We start from the raw sequence: 22,496 nt of genomic DNA on the forward strand, positions 1-22,496 counted from the left end.
TGCGGTTAAACTGCCCTAAAAGGCAGTTCCTCGCTTCTGCTCCTATAATACCCACCACCACCACCGATCGTCTATGAGCTCGCGCCGAGGTGTCGCGATACATCCATATCGTGTACAGGGTGAGGCGCTTAACGCGATCGTATATATATGGAGATGCATAATGTTAAATCGTTTGGAACGAAAAAGTTGCATTTTGTTTTTCTGGAAATTCTTTTCCTGTTTAAAATTATTATATTTAATGAGAGGTTGTTACTAATTCTGCAGCTACGCAAGTTCCTCACCCTATATGTTATACCTACACCTGGAACGTATAATATGTATACAGCGTTGGATTGGCTGCAAGTTTCGCTCGATCCAGTTGAAAGGAGGATTTTCCGTCACCTTAACAAGCTCGGAGACGACGTTGGTCGTTTCGTAGCTCTAAAATCTTGGAATACAATCGCGCTGTTCGATTTACGCCGCTTATCCGATCATCTGATATTTATCGGTGTATGTGCCTCTACTTAGCTATATATATACACGTGCGTGTGCGCACGGGTTCTCCCTCCACCCCAAGATGGAGCAGTGCTCCGCATCGACGCTCCCACGTTTATTTTTCAGCGTGCATCGACCCGCCCGATTGATGGAATTCGTATGCCTCCTCGCGCGGCTTGTCTCGCCAGAGCCTTTTCACGCAATCCGTGTTCTCTAGCCGGACGATATATATATATATATATATATAGCATGCATGAAGCACATTTTTCCCCAAACCCAAAGAATTTACGATCTGCTTGACCATCTATACCCCCCCCCCCTCCCACACATCTTTAACACACACATACACATCTCACAATTTACTCCCACTCACCCTCACACGTTTCCAAGAGGTTAGCGCACGTATCAATTAAGAGCTCATTGCCAGTCGGCTGAGGAAACTAATTGGAATGAGGAGCGTGCGGGAACTATACGTAATTGACCAATTAGGAAAATATGTGGACGATTTCGTTCGGATTAATTCGATTCGGACTCTATCTAATTGGGAGTAATTGCGTCGATGCTTTGTGGCCTATCTTCTTCGACAGGCAAAAATCTGCACCGTTAAACCACTCACCCAATTTCGCTAATTCTATTGTTATTATGCTCCGTATATATGTACATGTGCACTCTTCCCCAGCATTTTAAACGCTTCGTGCATTCGGTTGTATTATATGCCAAAGGTTTCCTCAACCATTTACATGCGTTACGTAGATATATATGTATAGTTAAGTCGATCGATTTATTTAATAAAAATAAAATTGACGCGTCCACGGGCAGTATTTAACGCCACTGGCACGGATTTCGAGTTAGCCAGGGCCGATAATGACTTCTCGGTAGAGCGAAGCAACCAATTTGAAGGCTGCGTGATTACCAGCTCGTTTCATAGAATCGCTCGGTGGCGCGGTGCTATTAAAATCATTAGATTTGCTTTCGTCTCGTGCCATTGGAGGTACCGCTAAATATCTCGCATTCGCACGCTCCATCGGAATCTTATCACGTTTTTTGCACACTCGCACAACTGCCGTCGCATTGTCCTGCAAGCTCCGGGCCCCTTGCAACGGGACCACCGCTTTAAATCGCACGAAAAACTCATGGAAAGATGCTCCCCGTAGATTTTTTCAGCTCGCCTTTGAGATTCCTCGCTCTCGCATCGATTTCGTGACTCCGCCCGAGCGATCTCTGCTTCATTCACCAAACTGGAATAATCAGATTTAATTGCCGAGTACTTCCATCTTGCACGTGAAACCTTTTTACGACGACAGCTGGAACGTTCGACGTTAATAACAATCAGTTTCAAACCTGTTGGGGCAGGCTCGCCACACCACCACCCATGGAACGATTAAAATGTTCCAGTGACTTTTTCATCGCCATATAATTTCATTTCCAGTTTATATCTCAGCTCTGCTCGCTCTCGTCCATCACGGAAAATTCAGGGGTCAAAGGATTGCGAATAACTCCTCTCTACCCTAATATTACGCTACGTTAGCAGATCGTGAGTAGGCTATTGCGCCATGCGACTAACCATACAAATTTTCCTCCTCTCGTTCCTTACGATAACTCCCTCTGACATTGGGAGGATCCGACGATAGCCAATATATATATATATATAGAATCGATAATCATTTCACCGAGAAGCCTTCGATGTATATATTAGGAGCCTTAATGGATCGTCTCTATATATATATATATATATACACAGCAATAGTAATCGTTTACTCATTGAAATCATCAGGATGATTCATGAATTTTTTTATATTTATTTCAACGCACGGTATAATCATCGTTTCTCTCGTGTCACATGACCTCTATATTCAAGAAACTTTAATTTTTTAGTGGAAAACCCCCTTAAAGTTGTAAATAGTTCGCTCTGGCCTCGGAGGGAAAAAGTCTGCTGTAACTTTTGACTCGCCAGTCGCAAAGGCATTACGCCCCATCGATAGCAACGTATAGGACATTCGAAATTGCCGCTCAGGGCGATCCAATAAAATTGACCGTGCAACGAGCAAAAAATTATATCGCCTATGTCGGCCGACTATTGTTGCGCTCGAAATTAATCCTCGATTCCCAGAGCAGCGATACATCATTTTCCTATATATATATATATATATATATATATATATATAGGATACAATAATAAATGCTCGAATCTCCGCAAAAACTTTGAGCATTTCTCCAGCCTGCGAAATATAATAAATGATATCGGAGATGATGGAATGGTTTAAAAGTTTTTCAAACTATAAAACACACATCCCTTAAGAAAAAAAGACCGGTAGAAAAATCGTAGGAGGGTTGATGATGACTGTCGACTCTGCACGTGCGAGGGAGGAATGAAGAATTATCGAGGTTGAAAGTTGGAGTGGTGGATATTGATGGGAGGCTGCAGCTAGAGTCTACAAGGACATCAACGATGGTTCCTCTATCGCGCTATATAGAAATACATAAAATTCAGTCAGGAAACTATATACAAGGATTAAATTTATTTAGAGACTTTGATACAAGAGATCCGACACGAGATTGATCTTGGTAATCCAGAACCTCGCAAAGTTCCTCGTGAAAATTTAACTAGTACAAGATCTCGAGAGAGAGAGAGAGAGAGAGGGACTTTAATACACATAATCTTAGCTTGGAATATCGTTAAAGAGTTTTAGCGATCCAATTAAAAGGAAGCCACCCCCTCGGGTCGTTTTTAGGACTCGGTGTACAATGGGACGTTGAGGGACTCGCCTCTCGATTCCCGCAAATTTTTCAACGCGCTTTAAAACTCCGAGTGTCTCAACGCAATCCCATTAAAGAACTCTCCGAAGCGTTAAAACTTTTTATATTCGCCGTCTTAAATCGCTAGACCGTTATTAAAATTAGATAAACAGTTGCCAGAGATTGGTGAAATTTTCAGAGTTGATCCAGCTAATTGTTGGATCAGCCCAAGCTAAACGAACGTTTCAAGAGGTATATATATATATATGTATATATATAGGTACGCGCCAGGGGTATAAACGAGAGTGAAAAGAGTTCTGGGCTCGAAACGATTTCCCGGTGCATTATCGTAAAAGTGCAGCGCTATATTCGTGTCACTCCTTCTACGCCGAAGAAGTTTATTCCGCGCGGTGAGAGGAGCGTGGTACCCGATGCCTTATTCGTTCTGCCAATCGTTGCTAACTTCTTCTTCTTCTTCTTGGTCTTTGAAATTCGCCAGTGACCTTGACAATGATCTTATACGTACGGAGCGCGCGCCATAAACTTTTTCTGCTCTTTTTATTTCGACTCTCGGATTTGCACCAGTAAGTAATAGGAGCTCCCGGCGATAGATAGCCACGAGTCATGCCAGCTATATATATACCTATGCTTTTAGTCGATGCGTTGGAATAAAAGAGCCAAAGCAAAATAAAAGTCAGGAGTAAAGTCTCGATAAAAGCTGTTTTGGTTATAAGGATCGCGCGAGTGCAGCTGATGAACCGGATGAAGAAATAAGCTCGAATTGACCGAGCGTAGAAAGAAGGGCAGGTATATAATAATGAGCTTGGAGAGAGATTCTGATGCTGTTGGTGTAAATGTAAATTCCAAATGACATCCGTTACAAGGAAGCAGGCAGCGTCCAATAATGCTGTGTAATCGATACTAAAAACTTGAAGTGAAATATGGCGGACTAGAAGGCTCACGCATCAAGAGCAACCGGACGTAGAAATATTTTATGCGTGGCATTCAATTGGCAGGCATATATGTGGGACGAAGTGCAGTAAATCTGACGTGCCGCCATGAATACCGCGCCGCAGAGATTTCACAATATCCCCAACGACCAACACAGATGCGCGATCCCCTATATGTCTATATATGTGTATAGTTATAGGTGTATATATATATATATATGTATAATAAAGAAGCGGATCACGTTCATTAAAGATTCAAAGATTACACACTTAATTGAAGCCCGTAGCTCATTCTTCGATATGAATTATCCTCGATTCATACTCACCACTCGTACCTTACTCCCCACTGCGGAATCGACGTTTATCAAAGCTGAATTAATCAATCTTTCCGCGAATTTTCACTACGAATCGAATCATTACACGAATAATGTGTAAATTATGACTATAATGCCATACTTGGTTTAGCCAGTTACGATATATATCTACCGTCTCTATATGCAGCACATACTCCTCCGTGCATGTAACGAGCAACGCTAATTTCCCATAATTCATTAAGTCTCATATTTCACGAAACGATATTGTCAGTTTTCGATTTGTTCGTTGCGTGTAAAAAGGTTATGCTATATATTTATATAAATATATAAATGTATAGGATATGCTGTGTATAGTCCTGGGAAAGTTGAAAAATTATTACGCAATAACTGTTTATTTTATAGTTGCGTAATGGACTCTATTAAATGGAAGAGGGGAAGATTAAAATTTTTATTGCAACCATTTTATGATTTTCATTAAGAATCCCATCTTACCCAACCTCTGAAATCACGCATCGGCTTCTGCTCCTTTATACAAAGAGTAGCCATTAACAGTGGTTTTTTTCTCATTCTATCTCCGCAGTCAATGGCTCTGATAACTAACTGTTAAATAGTTATAAATTCTTGGGCTTTCATCGAATTTACCGATTAGGTTCTTTCGCGATATCGCTAAGTCGAGACTCTTGTCGGGCATCCGGTTCTCGGTGAACGCGCGCGCGTGCGGCACTAGTAAATTTACTACCAGACATTAGAAGTGCTGTGCAGTACAGAGGTAAGTGGGTCAAGAGCACTATTCACTGACGAAGGTAAAAGAAAAAAACTACAGAAAGATTCTTTAAATCTTAAATCTCGCATTTCATAATGTATGTATGTCCTGTATATTATGGAGGTTATGTAGTCTCTCGGAATGTCCCAGAGGTCTCGCATATGTCTGGCCCCACTACAAATTCTTATTCACCGAATTGACGAGTGTGAATTAATTATAAAAATTAATTACACGATTTACGACCGTCTGTGAAAGGTTGTAGGGAGGGAAGGGGGGAGTTTAGGTTTTTTATAGTAATATATATATATATATACACGACAATACTATACAAGATAGAGCAAAGATTGCGACGGGTTAAGCTCATTATTCCTGCGGCCACTTCCGGGATAAGGTTGAATTAGTCATCGAAACGACGGTCTGTTATTTGAGGAGGTGCCGGGAGGGAGGATGAAGAAGGATGAATAGCCGCTGCAAGACACGTCGCCATCCGAGTGGTAGCCTATTATTTGTGCAGCTCGCAACTTCGAGTCTTCCATTACTTCGCATTAACAGAGTGGCCTGCTTCTTTTTCCACCACCTATATCCCTTCGTCACCACAACCACCACCACCAACACCACCATCACCACCATCTCTTCCTCAACAACCACGACGACGAAGACGACGGCGAAGACGTTGGGTACCCACATATATATATATATATATATATATTCTCTTCCATGAAGAAGACTCGAGCATCCTCCAGACAAGACAACAGCTTTTCTCCCCACCCCAAGCTTCCAATCTGTAGCTTGAACTCTCCGCTCCTCAGAATTTTCCAGCTCCATTCTTACCGAAGCGCGAATTCCTAAAATCCTCACGATACTTTTGTCGCTGTTTTTACGACCTCTCCTCTTCGGTTCCCATACTCTATTGGACTGTGCGAAACCTACTTGTGTAATTTTCTTGTACCGTATTAATTAACCGGTAGTTTTCGCTCATGTGTCGTTTAACCCTTCGACATAATTTCCTCTCTTTTAAACGTAATAAAATAAGCCAAGAGGTACATTTTAAAGGTCAAGCGATACTTATTCTCGTCTATAATTAATCAATGGATCGTTATCGTCGAGTTAATTGGGAAAATCATTCGGGGTGAGATTTACAAGAGGAGGGGAAATAAATTTCAAAGCGTGACTATACGATATGCAGGCTTTATTTGCGAGCTTCGAGGGGTTCGAAGGAGATTACATTTCACTTATCTGCTTGTATCGTACAGAGTTGAATGAAATTCTATAATCGCTGATCGTGTTCGCGATTCACTCGGGTCTCTTGACTGGCGAGAATACACGGAACGTGCATGTACCGTTCGACCTCAAGATCAACAAACGTTCTAAGCGCTGCTACGTGCAACAATGTAAGCAGTTCTTCTGTCGCGTGCCAAGCCCTGACATCCTGCAGCACTCGAGTACTTTTCACCTTGACTGATAACGCTCCCTCCTCTTCTACACACACACACATACACACACACGCATGTAAAGAGAAAATATACTGCTACAGATAAAACTTTATGCCTTGCTAAATAGCTCATATCGCCACATTGCTTTTTAATCTGCGCACTAAATCTCTCGGGGCTGTCACAATAATTTCTGATTGATACCGTTCATTTCCCCCTTTTATAGTGGTATATGGGTTAATTTTCCAACGGCAGATTCGCAAATGTCATTTCGACGGAGAACAATCGAGTGGGAATATGAGGGATTGGCAAATTTCTACTTGGAAAAGTGTATACCATTTTAATGGATCCCTATACGTAATATACGAGCGGAAATTTCAATCGAAACGCTTTATCCGTTTTCGAGACATCCATACTGAAAAAGTGTGATAGGCCGGGGACAGATGGATATTTTTGCGGCCACCTGCGTCGATTGCGCTTCGCTCCGAATTGCGATTCGATATACCAGAATATCCTCTGTATATACGAGGAACGTATCTCCCTCGCGACTAATCTTAATTTTCCCAAAAATCTCTGCCAAACTCGTAAAAAGCGCAAGGGACCATAATATACTTATATATATACATTTCTCATCGTCTCGGTTAATTACGAATTCCGGTAGAAGTGGGACAGTGACGGTTTTTCATAAATATTTGTGGTCTGTGAGCTGAATATTGTGCGTGTGTCTACGGTGATTATCATAGGCTGAAAGTTTTCAGGCGGAGTCAACGTACACGATGACCCCTCGAGAGGTCGCCTGCCCGGAAGTCGCGGCTAAGAAAATACCAGAATCTCCCGGGACTTTGGCCCATTGTAACGTCTACGCAGTAAAAACTGTCCATTTGCATAATAAGTCCTGCAGCGTGTTATTCCTCGAGTGCATCTCTTACGGTGCCCTCCCACTCCCTCCCTCTCCCTCTCCCTCTCTCTCTCTCTCTCCGTTACATTTAAATTCTAATCGAGCCTCGTATATCGACCTGAGCGATTCCAAATATTCCCACTATTCCCGGAACACTGCGAGCGGTATCGTGCGAGGATAAGCAATGATTCCCTTTTACAAGAATTCCCTGAGCACGATCCTACATCCGCGAATCAAAAGAGATAAAACTTGATTTCCGCAGCGATATCGATAACAGATTGCGGAATTCCAGCAGGATTAATGGCAATCGGTCGCGTGCTGTGTTTTACCGCGTGGGGGCAGCACGCACTGTATACACTATATGTATCTATTCCGCACCGAGTATAATACTCGAAAGGAAAATGCAGAAAGAGTAGGAGATGCAGGAGAGAGACGATCTCGTATCTCGTATACGCTAGATGGTAGATAAGAGCAAGGCAATTATAATTATGCACGCGTGTACACATATACAGATGTAAGGTTAGGTATCCCCGCGTCGCTCGTATCGAAGCACGTGCCGGCTGTCGCGCTGCTATCTTCACGCGACTCAACCTAACCTATAAGCCATCTCCGCCCGATACTTTGCTGCTAAGTAGACGACTAGTGACGGTAAGACGGATGCCCACTCTCGTAACCTTGCACACTTCTGTACCAATGCCATCTCGGTAGACACCGTAGACACTCTAAGCAGCCGCACGGATGTATCGTTAATTAGGTTCGTTGGGCATCGCACGGTATTTTAACGGTATACAAGAGGCGCGTCGCCATTACCGTGAAAGCGGCGACAATTCGTCGCCGATTGATCGTAACCGGGTTCCCTAGCTACACCTCGCGACGCGTACTTCTGTACCGCCTTCCATGCACGAGTCGACGCTATTCATCCGTTGCTACCCGCAATTACTCCACTCTCCCATCTCCACCTGTCGTCCCCAACGATATATACGTCGCCTCTCAGGATATACCCCCGTATTTATCACTTTTCACAATTTTATCAACCTTTCTCGCCTGCACCCTTTTTCACCACCTTTTTGCTCCAGGCGGCGGCGCTGCCGTTTAATGGAAATTACGAGAGCCGTGCTGGCATGTCCGATTAGCGTGCGAAATAAAAATCTATTGGCGCGTCACGTTCCACGTGCATAGACGTGGCGCGCGTTTCAATGTAAGAAAGAAGCTGCGATTTTTTTCTTGATGCCTATAGGGTAACGGAACCTTTGATTTATCCCCGATCGGAGAGGGACAATCGCATTTCTGTATCTTCTCTCCGACGAAATACGTAGATTTTCCTCTTTATCGATCAATGACAGGGGGATTGTCAATAAGGAAAATTATTTCATTTGTCAAAGTGGTACAAGTCTAGTTTTTGAATTTTATAAAATACATTATATTTTGTAGAAACTATCCTGTGAATAAGGTTTGTAAAAAAAAATAACTTACTGTATTTTTCAATAAAATGATTTATTATATACAAAACATCAAGAGACACGATATTGTCTCGACAGAGAGTACATACATAAGTAGATAAAGACATGTCTATATACCGCCGTCAAGACACTGCTCTCTTATACAATAAATTCGACCGCCGTGTTTTGATTGTTTCCCGTACAGCACGCTTGACTAAAAGTTGTCTTATAGACACCTTTTTGTCATCCAATTGTCTAAGAGACACATAAAAGATGTCTTTAACTTACTAAGTGCTGTATGGGTTATTACTGAAGTAGATATTATACGATTGTTCGAAAAATCGAAAAATATATTATACAGTTTTAGTAGATATAGAAAAATTAGCAAAGGTACTTTGATACAATTAAATAATCATTTACAGTTTCCTGGAGCATAATAACGAATCGAAGGTGAGTCGATAATCGTAAGCTTTCGATTTAATGTATTTTATTACTCAGTCACTGACTGGATCAAAGCTATTTGCGAATACCAAGAGATCGAGCTATAGCGTTCTCCAGTATTTACTCTAAGGTTGGCTCGATCTTCCTGTCTTTTTCTCAGGCCCGTCCCATCTCGCGTCTCGGTCTCTTATTCAAGTGCGAGCTTGCTTGTTGGTTCGTTCGCAGTCTCGTAAACTTCTCCTGCCCTACGTTGTCTTTCCACGATGTAGCTGAGGCAATACCATATCGGACTTGGCGATTCCTGCTGGAAGTGGAGAGTGCCCAAGCAAGGCTCTCTTCATTCAGTCTATTTCACACGGATTCGACTCGATATAACGTCGAGAAACAAAAAGAAAAGGAAGGGGAGGGGGGAGAAGAGAAGAAGAGAAAAAGAGAGAGAGAGAGAGAATCCTGAAGCAGCGAAGCAAAGCTTGCCAAAAGAGTTCCGCTGCAAGATTGCCAGATAGCCTGAAGTAGCTCGAGTCGCGGATTGATAACGCGATACCAAATGTCGTCTCTCCTTCGATCTCAGCAATTTCGATATTCTCCCTCCACTATCCTCCAAACTCATCTCCAATTTGACCTATCAGCAGCTCAAAATTACTTCGCACATTTCGTTTTCAAACTGATAAAATGATCTTCCTTCTTCGCATACTATATATATAGTCATCTCTGCTCTCTCATTTTAAAACGGAAGAAGCAATTTCAGCGAGGACCATATATTTTTCATGATTCACGCTGGAAAGGCTTTTTATTAGTACGAATGATGCCAAGAGATCCCATTTCTTGAAATAATTCGACTTCGACTGTAAGAGATCCTCGATAGAGAATCTCAATGGACCAGGCGAGAGATTTCTGGAAGAGATAGCGCACTCTTTACAAAGGATCAATGTGAACTGTGACGAGTGTACGTTTTATCATATTAAATTCCCTTCAGGTTTGTTGCTTCAAGATTGGAGGAAATTCTAGCCAAAGATAACGCGTTTGAGGCAATGCGATATTGATTTTCTACATGTAGTGGAAGAACCAACGATAAATGAGATTCTCTGCAAATTGTTTTTGAAACTGGCCTATATAGGATAGGGATTAGGAGGAATGATTGATAAACGAAGAGGATGTGGCTCTGTGTTATAGTAAAATATATGCTGCATGTTGGTCGATTGGGAAACGTAGCTGAGCTTAAAATACAAGGCAAGAAGGGATGGACGAATTTCCTGAGCAAACATTAAAACGTGACTCGTTGACGAGTCGGAAATTCAGCGTTCCAGCAGCTTGTACTAATTTGGTTAAGCGATTAACCGCATCCCGCAATCGGGTGGGCTTGATTGGTTCGTTCCCGTCTCGGTCGGTGCTCGTCGTCGACGTAACGGGAAAGCGTGAAGGCGTCTCTAGCCTGGTACACTGTGTGCCTCGTGCAGAGTTGACCGGATCGGATCGTATCGTATCGTATCGTTCGAGGGTGGAAAAAGGACGGTGAAGAGAGATAGCGTCACGGGATGAAGCGTGGAAGTGGCGAGGACGGTGGACGTAGGGAAAGAGAGGGGGGGGGGGGGGAGCGCTGTGCAAAAAGAGAAAAACCAAGACGAGGGGAAAAAGCGAATGGACATTTTTCCGCCGTAGACGCCACTCCGGCCAACATTTTACTCGGAAGTGAGAATGAGGAGAAAAGACTCCCCATGGGACTAGCCTGGCCTTTTGCGATAATAGTTTGGAATGTATGCGATGTGCTACTGGTTAAACTGGATGAACCGTGGGATTCACTGACCGAATGACGCTCGCTGCCTCGTCAAATGCGATCCCGATGTTTCCTTTGTACGCGCTAAGCTTACCAACTCCTCTCCTCCGTGAATGTCTCCCAAATAAAGATTACACATTTAAATCGAATCACCGCTGGAATTCCAAAAAAGATAATCCGCTACCGAAATCCTCGTAAACGCAGAAGGCATAAATCTTTCGGTAATTTTGTATCCAGCTTACGTTTCATTATTTATTCGCAATGGGGAATTCTGGAACTCTTATTGAGAGAATCCGAGATGGGCCACAGCACCTAAAGCTTAGAAACTGCAGAGCCACTGATGCTCGAAACATCGAAGAGATTATTTGGGATTAAACAAGCAGCGCCGCACGGTATAAAATCAGAGAACTAAAAGTACCTAGAGTCAACTTTCTACGTGCAACGTGAGATGGCGCCGTATGGCCAGTCTCTTTCTCTCTCTCTCTCTCCCCCCCCTTCCTCCCTCTCCCCTCTCTTTTTCTCGACCTACCAACCAATCTGTAATAAATCAAATCCCCATCATTTATCAATTTATCATTTTATTGAGTATACGTATACATTCTCGTCTCTCCCCCATTATTTAGCTTTCGATAACAAATTTCCGCGTGGTGTATAGAAAATTTACAATGGCATTATGAATAGCATCATTGAATAGAAAATGGCGAAGGCAGATTCTGTTACACCATGGGCTCGAATGAAAGCCTTCGAGGAATTCATTCCCAAAGCTTCGAGTTACAAGGATGTAAGGAAACCTATCGTAATTTAATTTTTCCACCAAGTGCAAGTGCGTTTTGACGAAAGGATTGATGCAATGTGAAATATATAGGTGGAACCTTTTGCTCCGCGATACTCCATAACCTATTTTAATAATAAGAAGATGGACGAAGGGTTAAGATCGAAGGTAACTGCTTACGATCGTTTGTACGCTCCAGTGGTCTTTGATCCAAAACAGAGACGAGAGGATAGATCAAAGGAGAGCATTCTGTGGGAAGGAATTCATCAGGAGAATAAAAGTCACAAAATAGGAATGACTACCAGTCTTTGGTACGGTCGACCCAATCGGCTACAAATAGATACGCCCTTGAAGAAATTCTGTCGTCATTACAGAATAATAGAGGATAGTTATCGACAGTTGTCAAACGGTCCCAATCTTACCAAGACGGATTCCAGGCAGACCTTCTAAGAATATATACTCACCTCTCCTTTATATTTTCCGATACACCAAAGTCAAAGCGATTATTCAAAACCGATATCGTCCACGCCGAAGTGGAATAAATGCAATCCCATTGGCGTGGTCGACGGGGGACAAGAAGTAAAATTATTTCCAGCCAAAAATAAATACCTTCCAACTCAGATCAAACGTCTCTCTCATTAACATTTGCAAGATCCCCGAGCGAAAATTCAAATTCAACACGATTTACGTGTACAGCAGCCAGCTTTCCAACCGGATTATACACGCCACGGGTTTTCTTCATAAAACCGGTTATCGATCGTTTACCTAAGTAGGCTTTATCTATTGTGAGTTTTCGTTTTGCCGTGGCAGAACACTTTCCCGTCAACGCAGCTCGTTCCTCAGAAATATGAGATTTCCACTTTGCATACTATATATCTCGCCGGTCTAGCTTATGAAACAAGTTTTTAGCGCGAAACTTTTTTTTCTCATGGAAAAATCTTCATTAGCCTCGGCTGCAACAAAGTCATCGTGTATGGTATAGCTGGGCGTAAAATCGCGAGGTTTTTTCCCTTTGAAATTTGGGTTTGTCCACGCGGCCATTGAGTGCATCGTCGAGGCGCATTATGGCTTTCAGCGGGATCTTTTATAAAGTTGCCGGTGCACGTTTGCCGAATCCATCGAGTGTTGGATCAATGTCGCGTCGTTTAAATTTAAAATTACTCGGGCCGTCCTCCCTACCGCTATCGCCAGCGAGCGTTGCTGGCTGATACGGGGATTACGACTTCCGAATACGCCAACGGAAATCTAAACTCACGTATGAGCGTTGCACAGCGCGCGCTCACCTATACACGTACCACGTTGAGACTCGAGCATCGGCGAGCGAGTATTGTGCCAGAGTCAGAGTATAGTCAGACAGACGTACACAGGAAGGGTGGCTGCCGGGGCTGCACGGCTCCGCGCCCCGGTTCTCCCCTGTATATACCTGGCGGCATACATATTTCGTCTATCCACTCGAAACTTGGTCCCAACTTCGAAATGCCGTGGAACGTGAAATTCAAAGGTCGTAGCGAACGTATCATCCGTGAATTTCCCTATTGGTGTGAGCCCGTGCGCTTCTGTGTCCGTGCAAGACCTGCACCGGGCTCCTCCAACCTGAAAAGATACAGCCTGTTTGGGAAACGCAACGGAACGGCTAAGTCCAATTTGCGTCCGAGCCCTTCCAACCCGAGTCACGAGTCCGTTTTCTCCTTCGCGGATCCTATATTCCTCTGCTACATATATATGCATATTAGCTTACGTATGCTTATTACAGCGACTATAAGCTATTTTCCTCATTGGGCTCGATCAATTTTTCCGCAAACATCGCTACCACGAATTTCATTGGAGAACTCTTTTTACAGGGCTTTTTTTATAGCTATGCCGAGAATATCTTGTTTTCACAGTCAATGTTGAGGTGTTGGCTTCGCAGACGATGCTATAGGAAAATGACACATGCGTCGTGTATACTTAATGCAGCTCGCTTCAATTTTTCAGTAGTCTGGGTGCTCTGGCCTTGATGCGAAAACTTTTTTCTCTATAAATACGTGACGACCCATTTAAGTCACGCTGACCAAGGGTCGAAGGTCGCGAGCAACGAAGAGGCGAGGGTATAACGGCTAAGAAAAAATTGTGTCAATGAAGGTTCTTGAGCGACAATGAGATATGAATCTGACCGTCTGTGTGCTTCCTCCGTGGAATCATGAATGATTCAGCACACAGTATATATTGTGCACTACACACATATATATGTACACCGGAGGCCAGTAACAAGTGTTCACAAATCGCTATTTATTTCCGTGTAGTTAATTAAAAGTTTAATTAAAGGCACGTCAATTAATTAGAATTGTGTTTATAGTGTGCAGTTGCACCGTACTCTCGTTGCAAAAAGAGAATTCGCATAGCTCCTGGTCGCATCGTCGCGGTGCCTCTGCGTGACTGGAAGCGCAATTATAAGTCCGTCTCGCCACGGCCACTTGTACACGTTCGCTCGCTCGACGAAACGGAATACAGTTGGCCGAGATAGCCCATATCGCTCCTAAACAAAAAATCATCTCTACTTTTCCGTTCCAACGACACTGGCAAGCTGACGCTATATTTTGCACTGCTTTCATATATATACCAAGTATGTATGTACATTTAGTATATATATATACTTTCACTGACTAGTTTTAAATATCGATCGCGAAAGAGAATTTCCAGGAGGAGAGAAGCCAATATCGTGCGCGTATAGTTTCCATACGTAATTGATATATATATATATATCTATATATGTATACATATGTATTCGGTGAATCAGTTGACGCTCGGTCAATTCTAGTGGAAATGGTAAGGCCAGCCGCGTCTCGCAGTCAACCGAGAATGCATTTAATCGAATTACCTTTGGTACCGTAATGCAACGGAAGCTCCAAGAGGTATAGTATATGTATATATGTATATATAATAATATAGCCTCATTAATATATTGTTTGCAAGAAGTTAGATGCGTTCTCGGTAAGCGTGACTAAGTTCAGACGGTTATGGGGTTGTAAAGTTTCTCCTCAATTGTTTTATAGCACCCAGCAGACTTCGTGCTTTCTCTCCGAAGGATTATAAGCGTGCCATGTTTATCGGCCACGCCGGCGCCCCTTGCATGATAATTATCTCGATCTATTGTAGGAATAACTTATCCGCACCCATATACATGGCAGCGACTGAAAGATTGCTCCGTGCGAGATGATAAAGAAAGTGCAAAACAAATACGTCTTATCTAAAGTACACTTGTCGCAGTCTGCACTGCAAAAAGAAAGTGCTTGAATTGATCAATATTTATGGTTTTATTTTTAGATTTGTTCGCGGTAAAAAATATTCATTTACATGCAGGAATGATCAAATTGATTTTGTAGAACAAACGAACTTGCTTCGACGATATATTTATTTCGGAAGATCGAGAAAACTCTTAATAGGATGAGTGAAGTTTATTGGGAGCTCATTTTGATGATTAATTTATGATAAGTGTAATGCTCTTTATAGACTAAAGGTAATGCAAATTTACCGGAGACACTTCGTTCGAGTCGAATGGTATTAAGGGAATTCTATCCCTGAGCTAACATTTCATTAAAATTATTTAATGAAATTTAGCACATAAACAAATAAAGCAGTGTATGATTGTAGTGAAGTTTCAGAGTATGAGAGAAAAAATATTTATGATTTTATTTTGAGAAATTTAACATGGCCTCTTATGGAAAATCTTAATTCTTATGGTTTGGCCAGCATCGTACGCTTTTATGAGAAATCAGGTAATTGGATTTTTCAGGTTTGAAAATATATAGGTATATTCAATCAAAATATACAGAGCTATATGCAACATTATTTGGATATTTGTGAAGCTGACAAATCTAAGCAAAGTAAGATTGCTTATAAAAATTTGTGATAAATTTCTTGAAAAAAAAAAGAATTTTTCCAAAATGTGAAAAAAATTTATTTAAAAAGAAGCTCGTCAAATATTCTTTAATTTACAATGGTGATTAATTCATTAAACTATTTCCTTTCTTATGCAAATATTATTTTTTTTTTAAAATATTCGGTAGATTCAAACAAATTCTTTAATTTTATTACTTTTTTTTTACTAATGATGTTATTTTGCTTAAGGTGAGATTTTAATCTTCCCATTCGAGTTAGTTTCTGTCCAACCGAAGTGAAGCAAACTTCACAGAAAACCCTTAGAACTCTGGGAACAATTTTTAAAGCGATGAACAATTTTTCTGAGTGCAACTACCTTGTCGAAATAACATTTTAATATACTCGATGGATCTTTCCGAATGGAGACAAGCTAAAAAATACGTATTTTATTATGTGTTGAAGTATTTTCTTCTTAAATTCATCAAATCTTTTAATTGTTGTCGAAAAATATAAAAAGTTCATTATTTCTTTCAAACAATCAATATTTATTTAAAGTAACGAAATAATGCCGATAATTGGAAAAATTTTACAATTAAACGAAATTTACTGAATTTAACTAATTTATTTTATTCGATTTACAACTCATTTCTCTGAATGTATATTATTGCGTTAATTTAGTCGAACGAGTGTGATCGAAAGAACTAATTTTTAATTAAACTTAATGCATTTAGTTGATTGAACTGAATTTAATTCTCAGGGTACTAATAATTACGAAATCATTACTTTTGAAAGATTTTAAAGTTCTTTTTCCTCTTTTTAGTTTTCTGGTTGTTATTTCAGTGAACACTTTAGGCGTCGGGTGGTCCAATGGGGCGGCTCGGTGAGCAAAACGAATCGGTGATTGATCGTCGACAGGCAGAATTTTATCAGCGTAGCCGTGAGCGTGATATTTTCCACAGGGTCGTCACATTATTTTAATTAACGATTATCTGGTGCTAATGTCGCGCGTTAATTATGCCCCTATTGTGCATGACTCGTAGCGACGAACGACACCGGATGTAAAAATCCTTAATAAACAGTGTTAACTCACGGCAATACATTTGTCGCAAAAATCGATAATAGCCCCGCCAAAAACAAATTGCTTTTTCAGCAATTCGTATGCTTGCCGTACTCAGGTATTAAACGTTTCGGTCCATCCGTGTACGCGCCAATACACAGCTAAAAGGGCCATTTCCTATGGACGTGGCTTCCTTGTCCAGAGGCTTTTTATAGCTGGCAAAAACTTTGGTGTTAAGCAATTCGGCTGCGAATAGTTTATAAACTGCACTTTTAATGTGCCCACTCTCTCTCTCTCTCCCTCGCACTCGCGAATTAAGTTTTCCTAATTGGATGCCCCTCTCCTCGACGAAATATGCAATATCAGATAAATCTACAGCAAACTTTGTTGATTTTGTTTTTCTTTTTACCTCAACCCGCTGACGTTACGCTCAGGTCCATTGAACTTTTTAATCGATTACGCGCTACAAGCACTAGCACATGCTTTTTATGAACAATGCGTTTCACTCTTGCCAGTTTCTCCCCTCCTTCAGTCACTGTGGCACCTCTCCCCGGTGACGGCTGTTTTCAGAACGCTTTTATGGGCCTCGTGATCGATGAAGGGTCAAATGTTAATGCGAAAATTCTGAAATACACTTTGGGAGCTCGTAAAAAAAAACTCAACAAGTGCGCGAGGAGGGCGCTTTAGCGAAATTGAGTCTACGAAATTCGCAAGAAATTATTAAATTGCGGGCTGGGGCAGGCTCAACTTTGAAACTACTGATCGATGCGGGGAAAAAAGTGTGTCGCTCTATTTACAGCTGGGTGTAATTTTGCGTAATTCGGTTTATACGCTCCGATCGCGCCTTATACGAGAAAAAAGGGGTGGGGGGAGATTCAATTGGGGTGTATAAAACAGATCCGAGAGTCGATTTTTCTTAGCCCCCGAGTGAATTTCCAACGCGGAAGCTCCATCTACACAACTATATCGTGACAGGGCATTATTCTTTTTTAACAAAGCCGCATAAATCAGGCGAGATTCATTTGCTCGTCACATTGGTAGATACGTCCGGCAGATTTACGGGGAAATATAAATTACAAGAAGCGGGGGTATTTGTCGAAGAATCACGCCAGCTCTCCGCACTCCACAGTACTTATAATCTTCGAGAGCATCTTGCAGATAACAGGCAAGCAAACAGCGGATTCGAGCAAGGAGAGTGCCTATAAATTGAGATAAGAGAGACGATTTCTTAGGAAACTAGTTAGACCCGCCGTAAACGTATAGTTGCAATGGCGGTGGTGCAGGAAGAGAGAGACTTTGCACGTAGCTGTGCACCAAAACTCCAGGAGGAAAGATCGCAGGACAAGAGAGGTGGTGGTGGTGGTGGTGGTGGCTGTGGTTGTAGTGGTAGTCGTGATGGCGAGCTGCTTCTCGACGAACGGAACCTTAACGAGATCCTTTTGAGAAGACTGGCTGGCAAAGAATTCCAGCTGGCCAACTGGTCCATAGAACCTTTGAGCGAGACCAATGGACACCTCGGCAAATATTATTACATCAACGCCGCTGTGCGATTGGCCAATGGCTCGTCGAGGAAGCTGAGGTTTTTCGCGAAAACGCCGCCATCCGAGAGCAGCTCTCAGTACAAGTTTCTCACCAGGTACGACACTTTTGGCAAGGAGGTGGCGATGTATACCGATTTGCTGCGCGAAATGGGCCGAGGTAAAAGAGGAAAATGGGCCGTGGATTGTTATCTGTCGGAAGGGAACTGGTTGATAGTCCTCGAGGACGCGACGTCCGATGGTTACGACATGCCGGACAAGCGGATTCCGTTTGACTGGGAACGCTGCGTTCTCGGACTGAAAGCCCTCTCGAGTCTCCACTCGAGGTCGTTGATCCTCGACGAGAAGCTTCGTCGAAGCGGTCGCTCGATTCACCAACTTTACGGACACCTCCTGAAGGAGGTCCTCTTTGTCGACGCTGACCAGAGATCTAGGAAACTCCTCTCTGCCAGCATCGCTGGTTCTTGGGCCATGGTCGATCTACTGGACCATCTCGGCAACGAGGAGAAAGCTCGTGTCAAAGGTCGCATCGACAGGTGGTCCTCGAAAATCTCCCAACTCCTTATGCCATCCAAGAGGCACAGGAACGTCGTTTGCCACCGTGATCTCTGGGCCAACAATATCATGTTCAAACTGGACTCCACTGCCAAACCGGTCGGTTGCTACCTCGTGGATTTTCAGTTCTTCTGCTTGGCACCACCAACCATAGACGTCGCGTGCTTCCTCTACCTGACCACCGATCGCAGCACCAGGGATCGGTACTTTGATTCCTTCGTCAAGATCTACTACGATGCTTTCGAGACATCGCTGGCTGACGAGAACCTCGATATTCGACAGTATTATCCTTGGGAGAGCTTTCTCGAGAGTCTGGAAGAAGCCAGGTCGATCGCCATCATTTACGCCACTTTGAATCTGCAAATAATGCTGATGAGTAGGGAAAAGGTGGAAGAGTATTTTGGCGAATCTACGAGAGAGGATCTGGAAGAGATACTGTACAGCGACAAGCGGGCCGATCTGGTCGGAGAATTATTCAAAACTAGTCCGTTCTATCGAGAACGCAATACGGAAGTTATACTCGATGTTCGCGATCGTTTGCCGGATTATCCACCGGATGTTTAAAATTCGACCGATCGAGCGGAGCATGAAAGGTTTTATGGGCAGTGTGTACGATATGGCTTTGTGTGCGCAGGATATATAAACGCGCGCGGTGCATGTGGGAGAGGGAAATGATTGATTTGTTGTTAAATCGATCATTTCTCGTCTTGACAAATCATTGAGAATTTCGTCGTCATTGATATGGAGTGTGGACGTCACTGATAGGAAGGCATCATCCAGATTATTCTCCAGATCAAGCCTCCTACTATCAACGGTCTCTCGTGCACGTGTGTTCGACCTGGGACACCGAGATCCACTCGAATCTCAACTACGCACGCATTGCGCCATCGGGATAATTATCACGCGTAATCCTAACAAAACAATGCAGTACTGTGTACAAAAAGTTTTTGCAAAATTACAGATCGCGTGGGAAAAATTTATAACCCACGACTGTCGTTATAAATTTACAGTTTTATGTAATTTTACAACAATTCCGTGTAGTAATAACCGTTAAATCGTTCCTTCAAAGTCCAGCGTAAATTTGCAACGACGACTAGCTGTATTTTACCAAACTGTTCATGGTTTTTATTGTAATATTCTACGAAAGTTTCTTTATGCAGTGCGATTTATCTTGTATGAATTTTTGATGTGCTTGGCATGCGCGTTATTAAAAATTGTAGAGGAAAACTTGTCCGATCGTTTTTGACCACTTGAAAAATATATATATTTTTGTATCGTGAAAAGTAATTTTACATCTCGCAGGAAAGTTATCCCGTGGGAAGTTTGGTCAAGTTGGACGCGAGGGCTACACGCCAGACGGTATAAAGTTTGAGTCCCTGTTCGGTGGTAGTAGGAGAAACTTGATGGACCATCCAACAGAGGAGTTCCAATGATAAAAGTAACGTCCCCTACATCCAATCTCTCACGTAAGCCGTGCGCGCGCCCGCGCGGGCGCTTTCGCTTTAATTCTAAAAGTTGGAGCGTGATAGAGAAGGGAGCGTGAAAAGTCAGCAAACTTCGCGTGGGATTAGTGGATTGGAAATGGCTCGTTACGATTGACGCCTCTTCGCCCGAAATCTGTGACACGTCGAGATTTTTCCACCGAATACCCTGCTGCTGCCTCGTTTTGTACAATCAACTCAGAATTCCCAACTATAATGACATTTGCAGGAGCGAGATTCGAGCTCCACGCTCAAAAATCGACCGCTGTTTTTAAATATCGCCGATGCACTTTGATTACTCTCCGAACTCGATTGTCCAGTTATCCAGCTGTCTACATTGCTTTCCATCTCTATATTGCGCGATCGCATTACGATTTCCTCCACCATATATGCGCTCTTCGTTAATTCGCTAGCCTTCCTTTCACCCCGCCCCTCGCAGCTATATCAGGATTAAACCTGTCATTTCACGAATTTCATCGTGCTATCCAAAAACACGACGCAGTCCAATCAAGCGTGATATTCCCACAAAAATTCCCACACGATGTACATATATCGCAAACTGCAAAAATATACAATTTCCCGCATTTATATTTATTATTTCCCCTCTTATTTCAAATTTCTCTTTTCCACCGATTTTCCAAGAATTTCCTAACAAAGCTTACACTTTTCCATTTTGCGGATCCTCTATAATCCGTTCGAGTGTACCCTATGCGCGAGGTTTGCCCTCGAATCCGTGCCTTTTGATCATAGGGAGGGGGTTATTCTCTCTCGCGTGGCTTTGGAAAAATGTCCTTCATTTACCGTTTAGCTTGTTCCTTGTGATTGCGCGAAAGGCAAGTAGTACAGGTCGACCGGTAGCCCCGGCGTAGAGTCGCGCGTGTGAAAAATCGGCGTGGAGCGCATTGTGCAGCCTGGACTGTGGACGATAACGCGGGGTAACGCGTCGCGGTGTGTTTCGGCGCGTGACGCGAGTCCTCAAGGCGCAGGCGTTCGTTTCTCTGGCGGCAAGAGAATTCCGATTTTCCTCTCTAGTATCGCGTCAACTGCCGCTGGAGAAACGCGCATCGAGCCCTCGGATCTCTCTCTCTTTTTTTCTCTCTCTCCGTCTCTTTCTACTTCTCTGCCTGTCTCTCTCCCTCCTTTGCTCTGTTTCTCTCGACAATCCACCACGCAGCGTTTTCGTACCGGATACGCGGCTGTCGAGCGACGTCGAGGCGGATCCTCGAGAATCCTTGGAAAATCGCTCCCTGTGCGACCCTGTCCCGATCGGTGGGTATCGCGTCAACCTCCGATCGACCTTCCGCGACATCGCTTTGAAAAGTCCTGTGTACAGGAACTTGTCCAATATAGTGTCTCTTCGGAGGATCTCCTCGCACGGCGAGCCGGCTAGTGGAGTAGATGCAAAATTAATCGGACTGTTGGCGCGGCTGCTGCATTGGAAATGAAAGAGGGTGACTGAGGATGTTTCCGGGTTTTCTCGTAGAGCCAGTGGATAAAGAATTTCAGTGGAGGAGCGGCAAAAGTGTAAAGGGTATGAAGATCCTCGTGGCGACTCCGCGATAGTTAATTCCTTCGTCGAACATGATTTGGTGCCGGCTGGAAGTTGGAGTTTCGCGGCAGTTTCGGTCTAGATGTTGTGGGATTTTGGTGTCGGATGCCGGAGCATGAGGCATCATCTGACGTAATGGTGAGTCTTCGTCAGTCTGCGTTTCTTGTAATTGTGTTTGTACACTGCCGTTGGGCCTCGGTGAGATAACAGAGAGGAACAATGGGGATATCCGGAGGAGAGATCTCGTCAAGGTTGTGAGCAAATATTCAGTGGATATAAATATAAGCGTTTTGGTATTATGGCAAATATTGACGCATCTCTCTATCCCCCGTAGTTTTCCTCCAGCGAAAATCATTTTGTTTACTCCCCCCTCGCGCGACAATTTAAGTAGCCAGCTTGCGTTGCTATCGAACACGGCTCGAGTGTGCTCGGAGCTGCTCGCCATCGGCTGTTCGATTAGGTGGTAT

The 22,496-nt window shown here is 43.1% G+C and overlaps 3 protein-coding genes across 3 annotated transcripts in view; all 3 read left to right on the forward strand.

The window, feature by feature from the left end:
• The first annotated feature begins 11,916 nt into the window (after positions 1-11,916).
• On the forward strand, positions 11,917-12,467 carry LOC136772745 (uncharacterized). Its single transcript, XM_066725872.1, has 2 exons — positions 11,917-12,000; positions 12,085-12,467. Exons 1-2 carry the CDS (start codon positions 11,917-11,919, stop codon positions 12,439-12,441), a joined length of 441 nt encoding a protein of 146 aa, XP_066581969.1. The 3' UTR covers positions 12,442-12,467.
• A 5,696-nt stretch (positions 12,468-18,163) lies between these two features.
• LOC136772402 (uncharacterized) lies at positions 18,164-21,068 on the forward strand. The gene has a single exon (XM_066725356.1). The coding sequence runs from the start codon at positions 18,175-18,177 to the stop codon at positions 19,561-19,563; it is 1,389 nt and encodes a 462-aa protein (XP_066581453.1). The 5' UTR covers positions 18,164-18,174; the 3' UTR covers positions 19,564-21,068.
• A 133-nt stretch (positions 21,069-21,201) lies between these two features.
• Sol1 overlaps positions 21,202-22,496 on the forward strand; it is a 140,571-nt gene continuing 139,276 nt past the window's right edge. The window contains exon 1 of the mRNA XM_066725355.1: positions 21,202-22,167. Coding sequence (XP_066581452.1) covers positions 22,135-22,167 — 33 coding nt within the window. The 5' untranslated portion in view covers positions 21,202-22,134. The remainder of the gene's footprint in view (positions 22,168-22,496) is intronic.

Source organism: Prorops nasuta, unplaced genomic scaffold (genome assembly GCF_024137725.1).
Source record: "Prorops nasuta isolate Cenicafe-Biocafe unplaced genomic scaffold, Cenicafe_Pnas_1.2 PNAS00004, whole genome shotgun sequence".
In the NCBI taxonomy this organism is placed as follows: Eukaryota; Metazoa; Arthropoda; class Insecta; order Hymenoptera; family Bethylidae; genus Prorops; species Prorops nasuta.

Coding starts and splice junctions, on each gene's coding strand:
- LOC136772745 (XM_066725872.1), top strand. CDS start 11,917: ATGGCGAAGGCAGATTCTGTTACACCATGGGCTCGAATGAAAGCCTTC. Junction 12,001..12,084: donor AAGCTTCGAGTTACAAGGAT/GTAAGGAAACCT, acceptor TGAAATATATAG/GTGGAACCTTTTGCTCCGCG.
- LOC136772402 (XM_066725356.1), top strand. CDS start 18,175: ATGGCGGTGGTGCAGGAAGAGAGAGACTTTGCACGTAGCTGTGCACCA.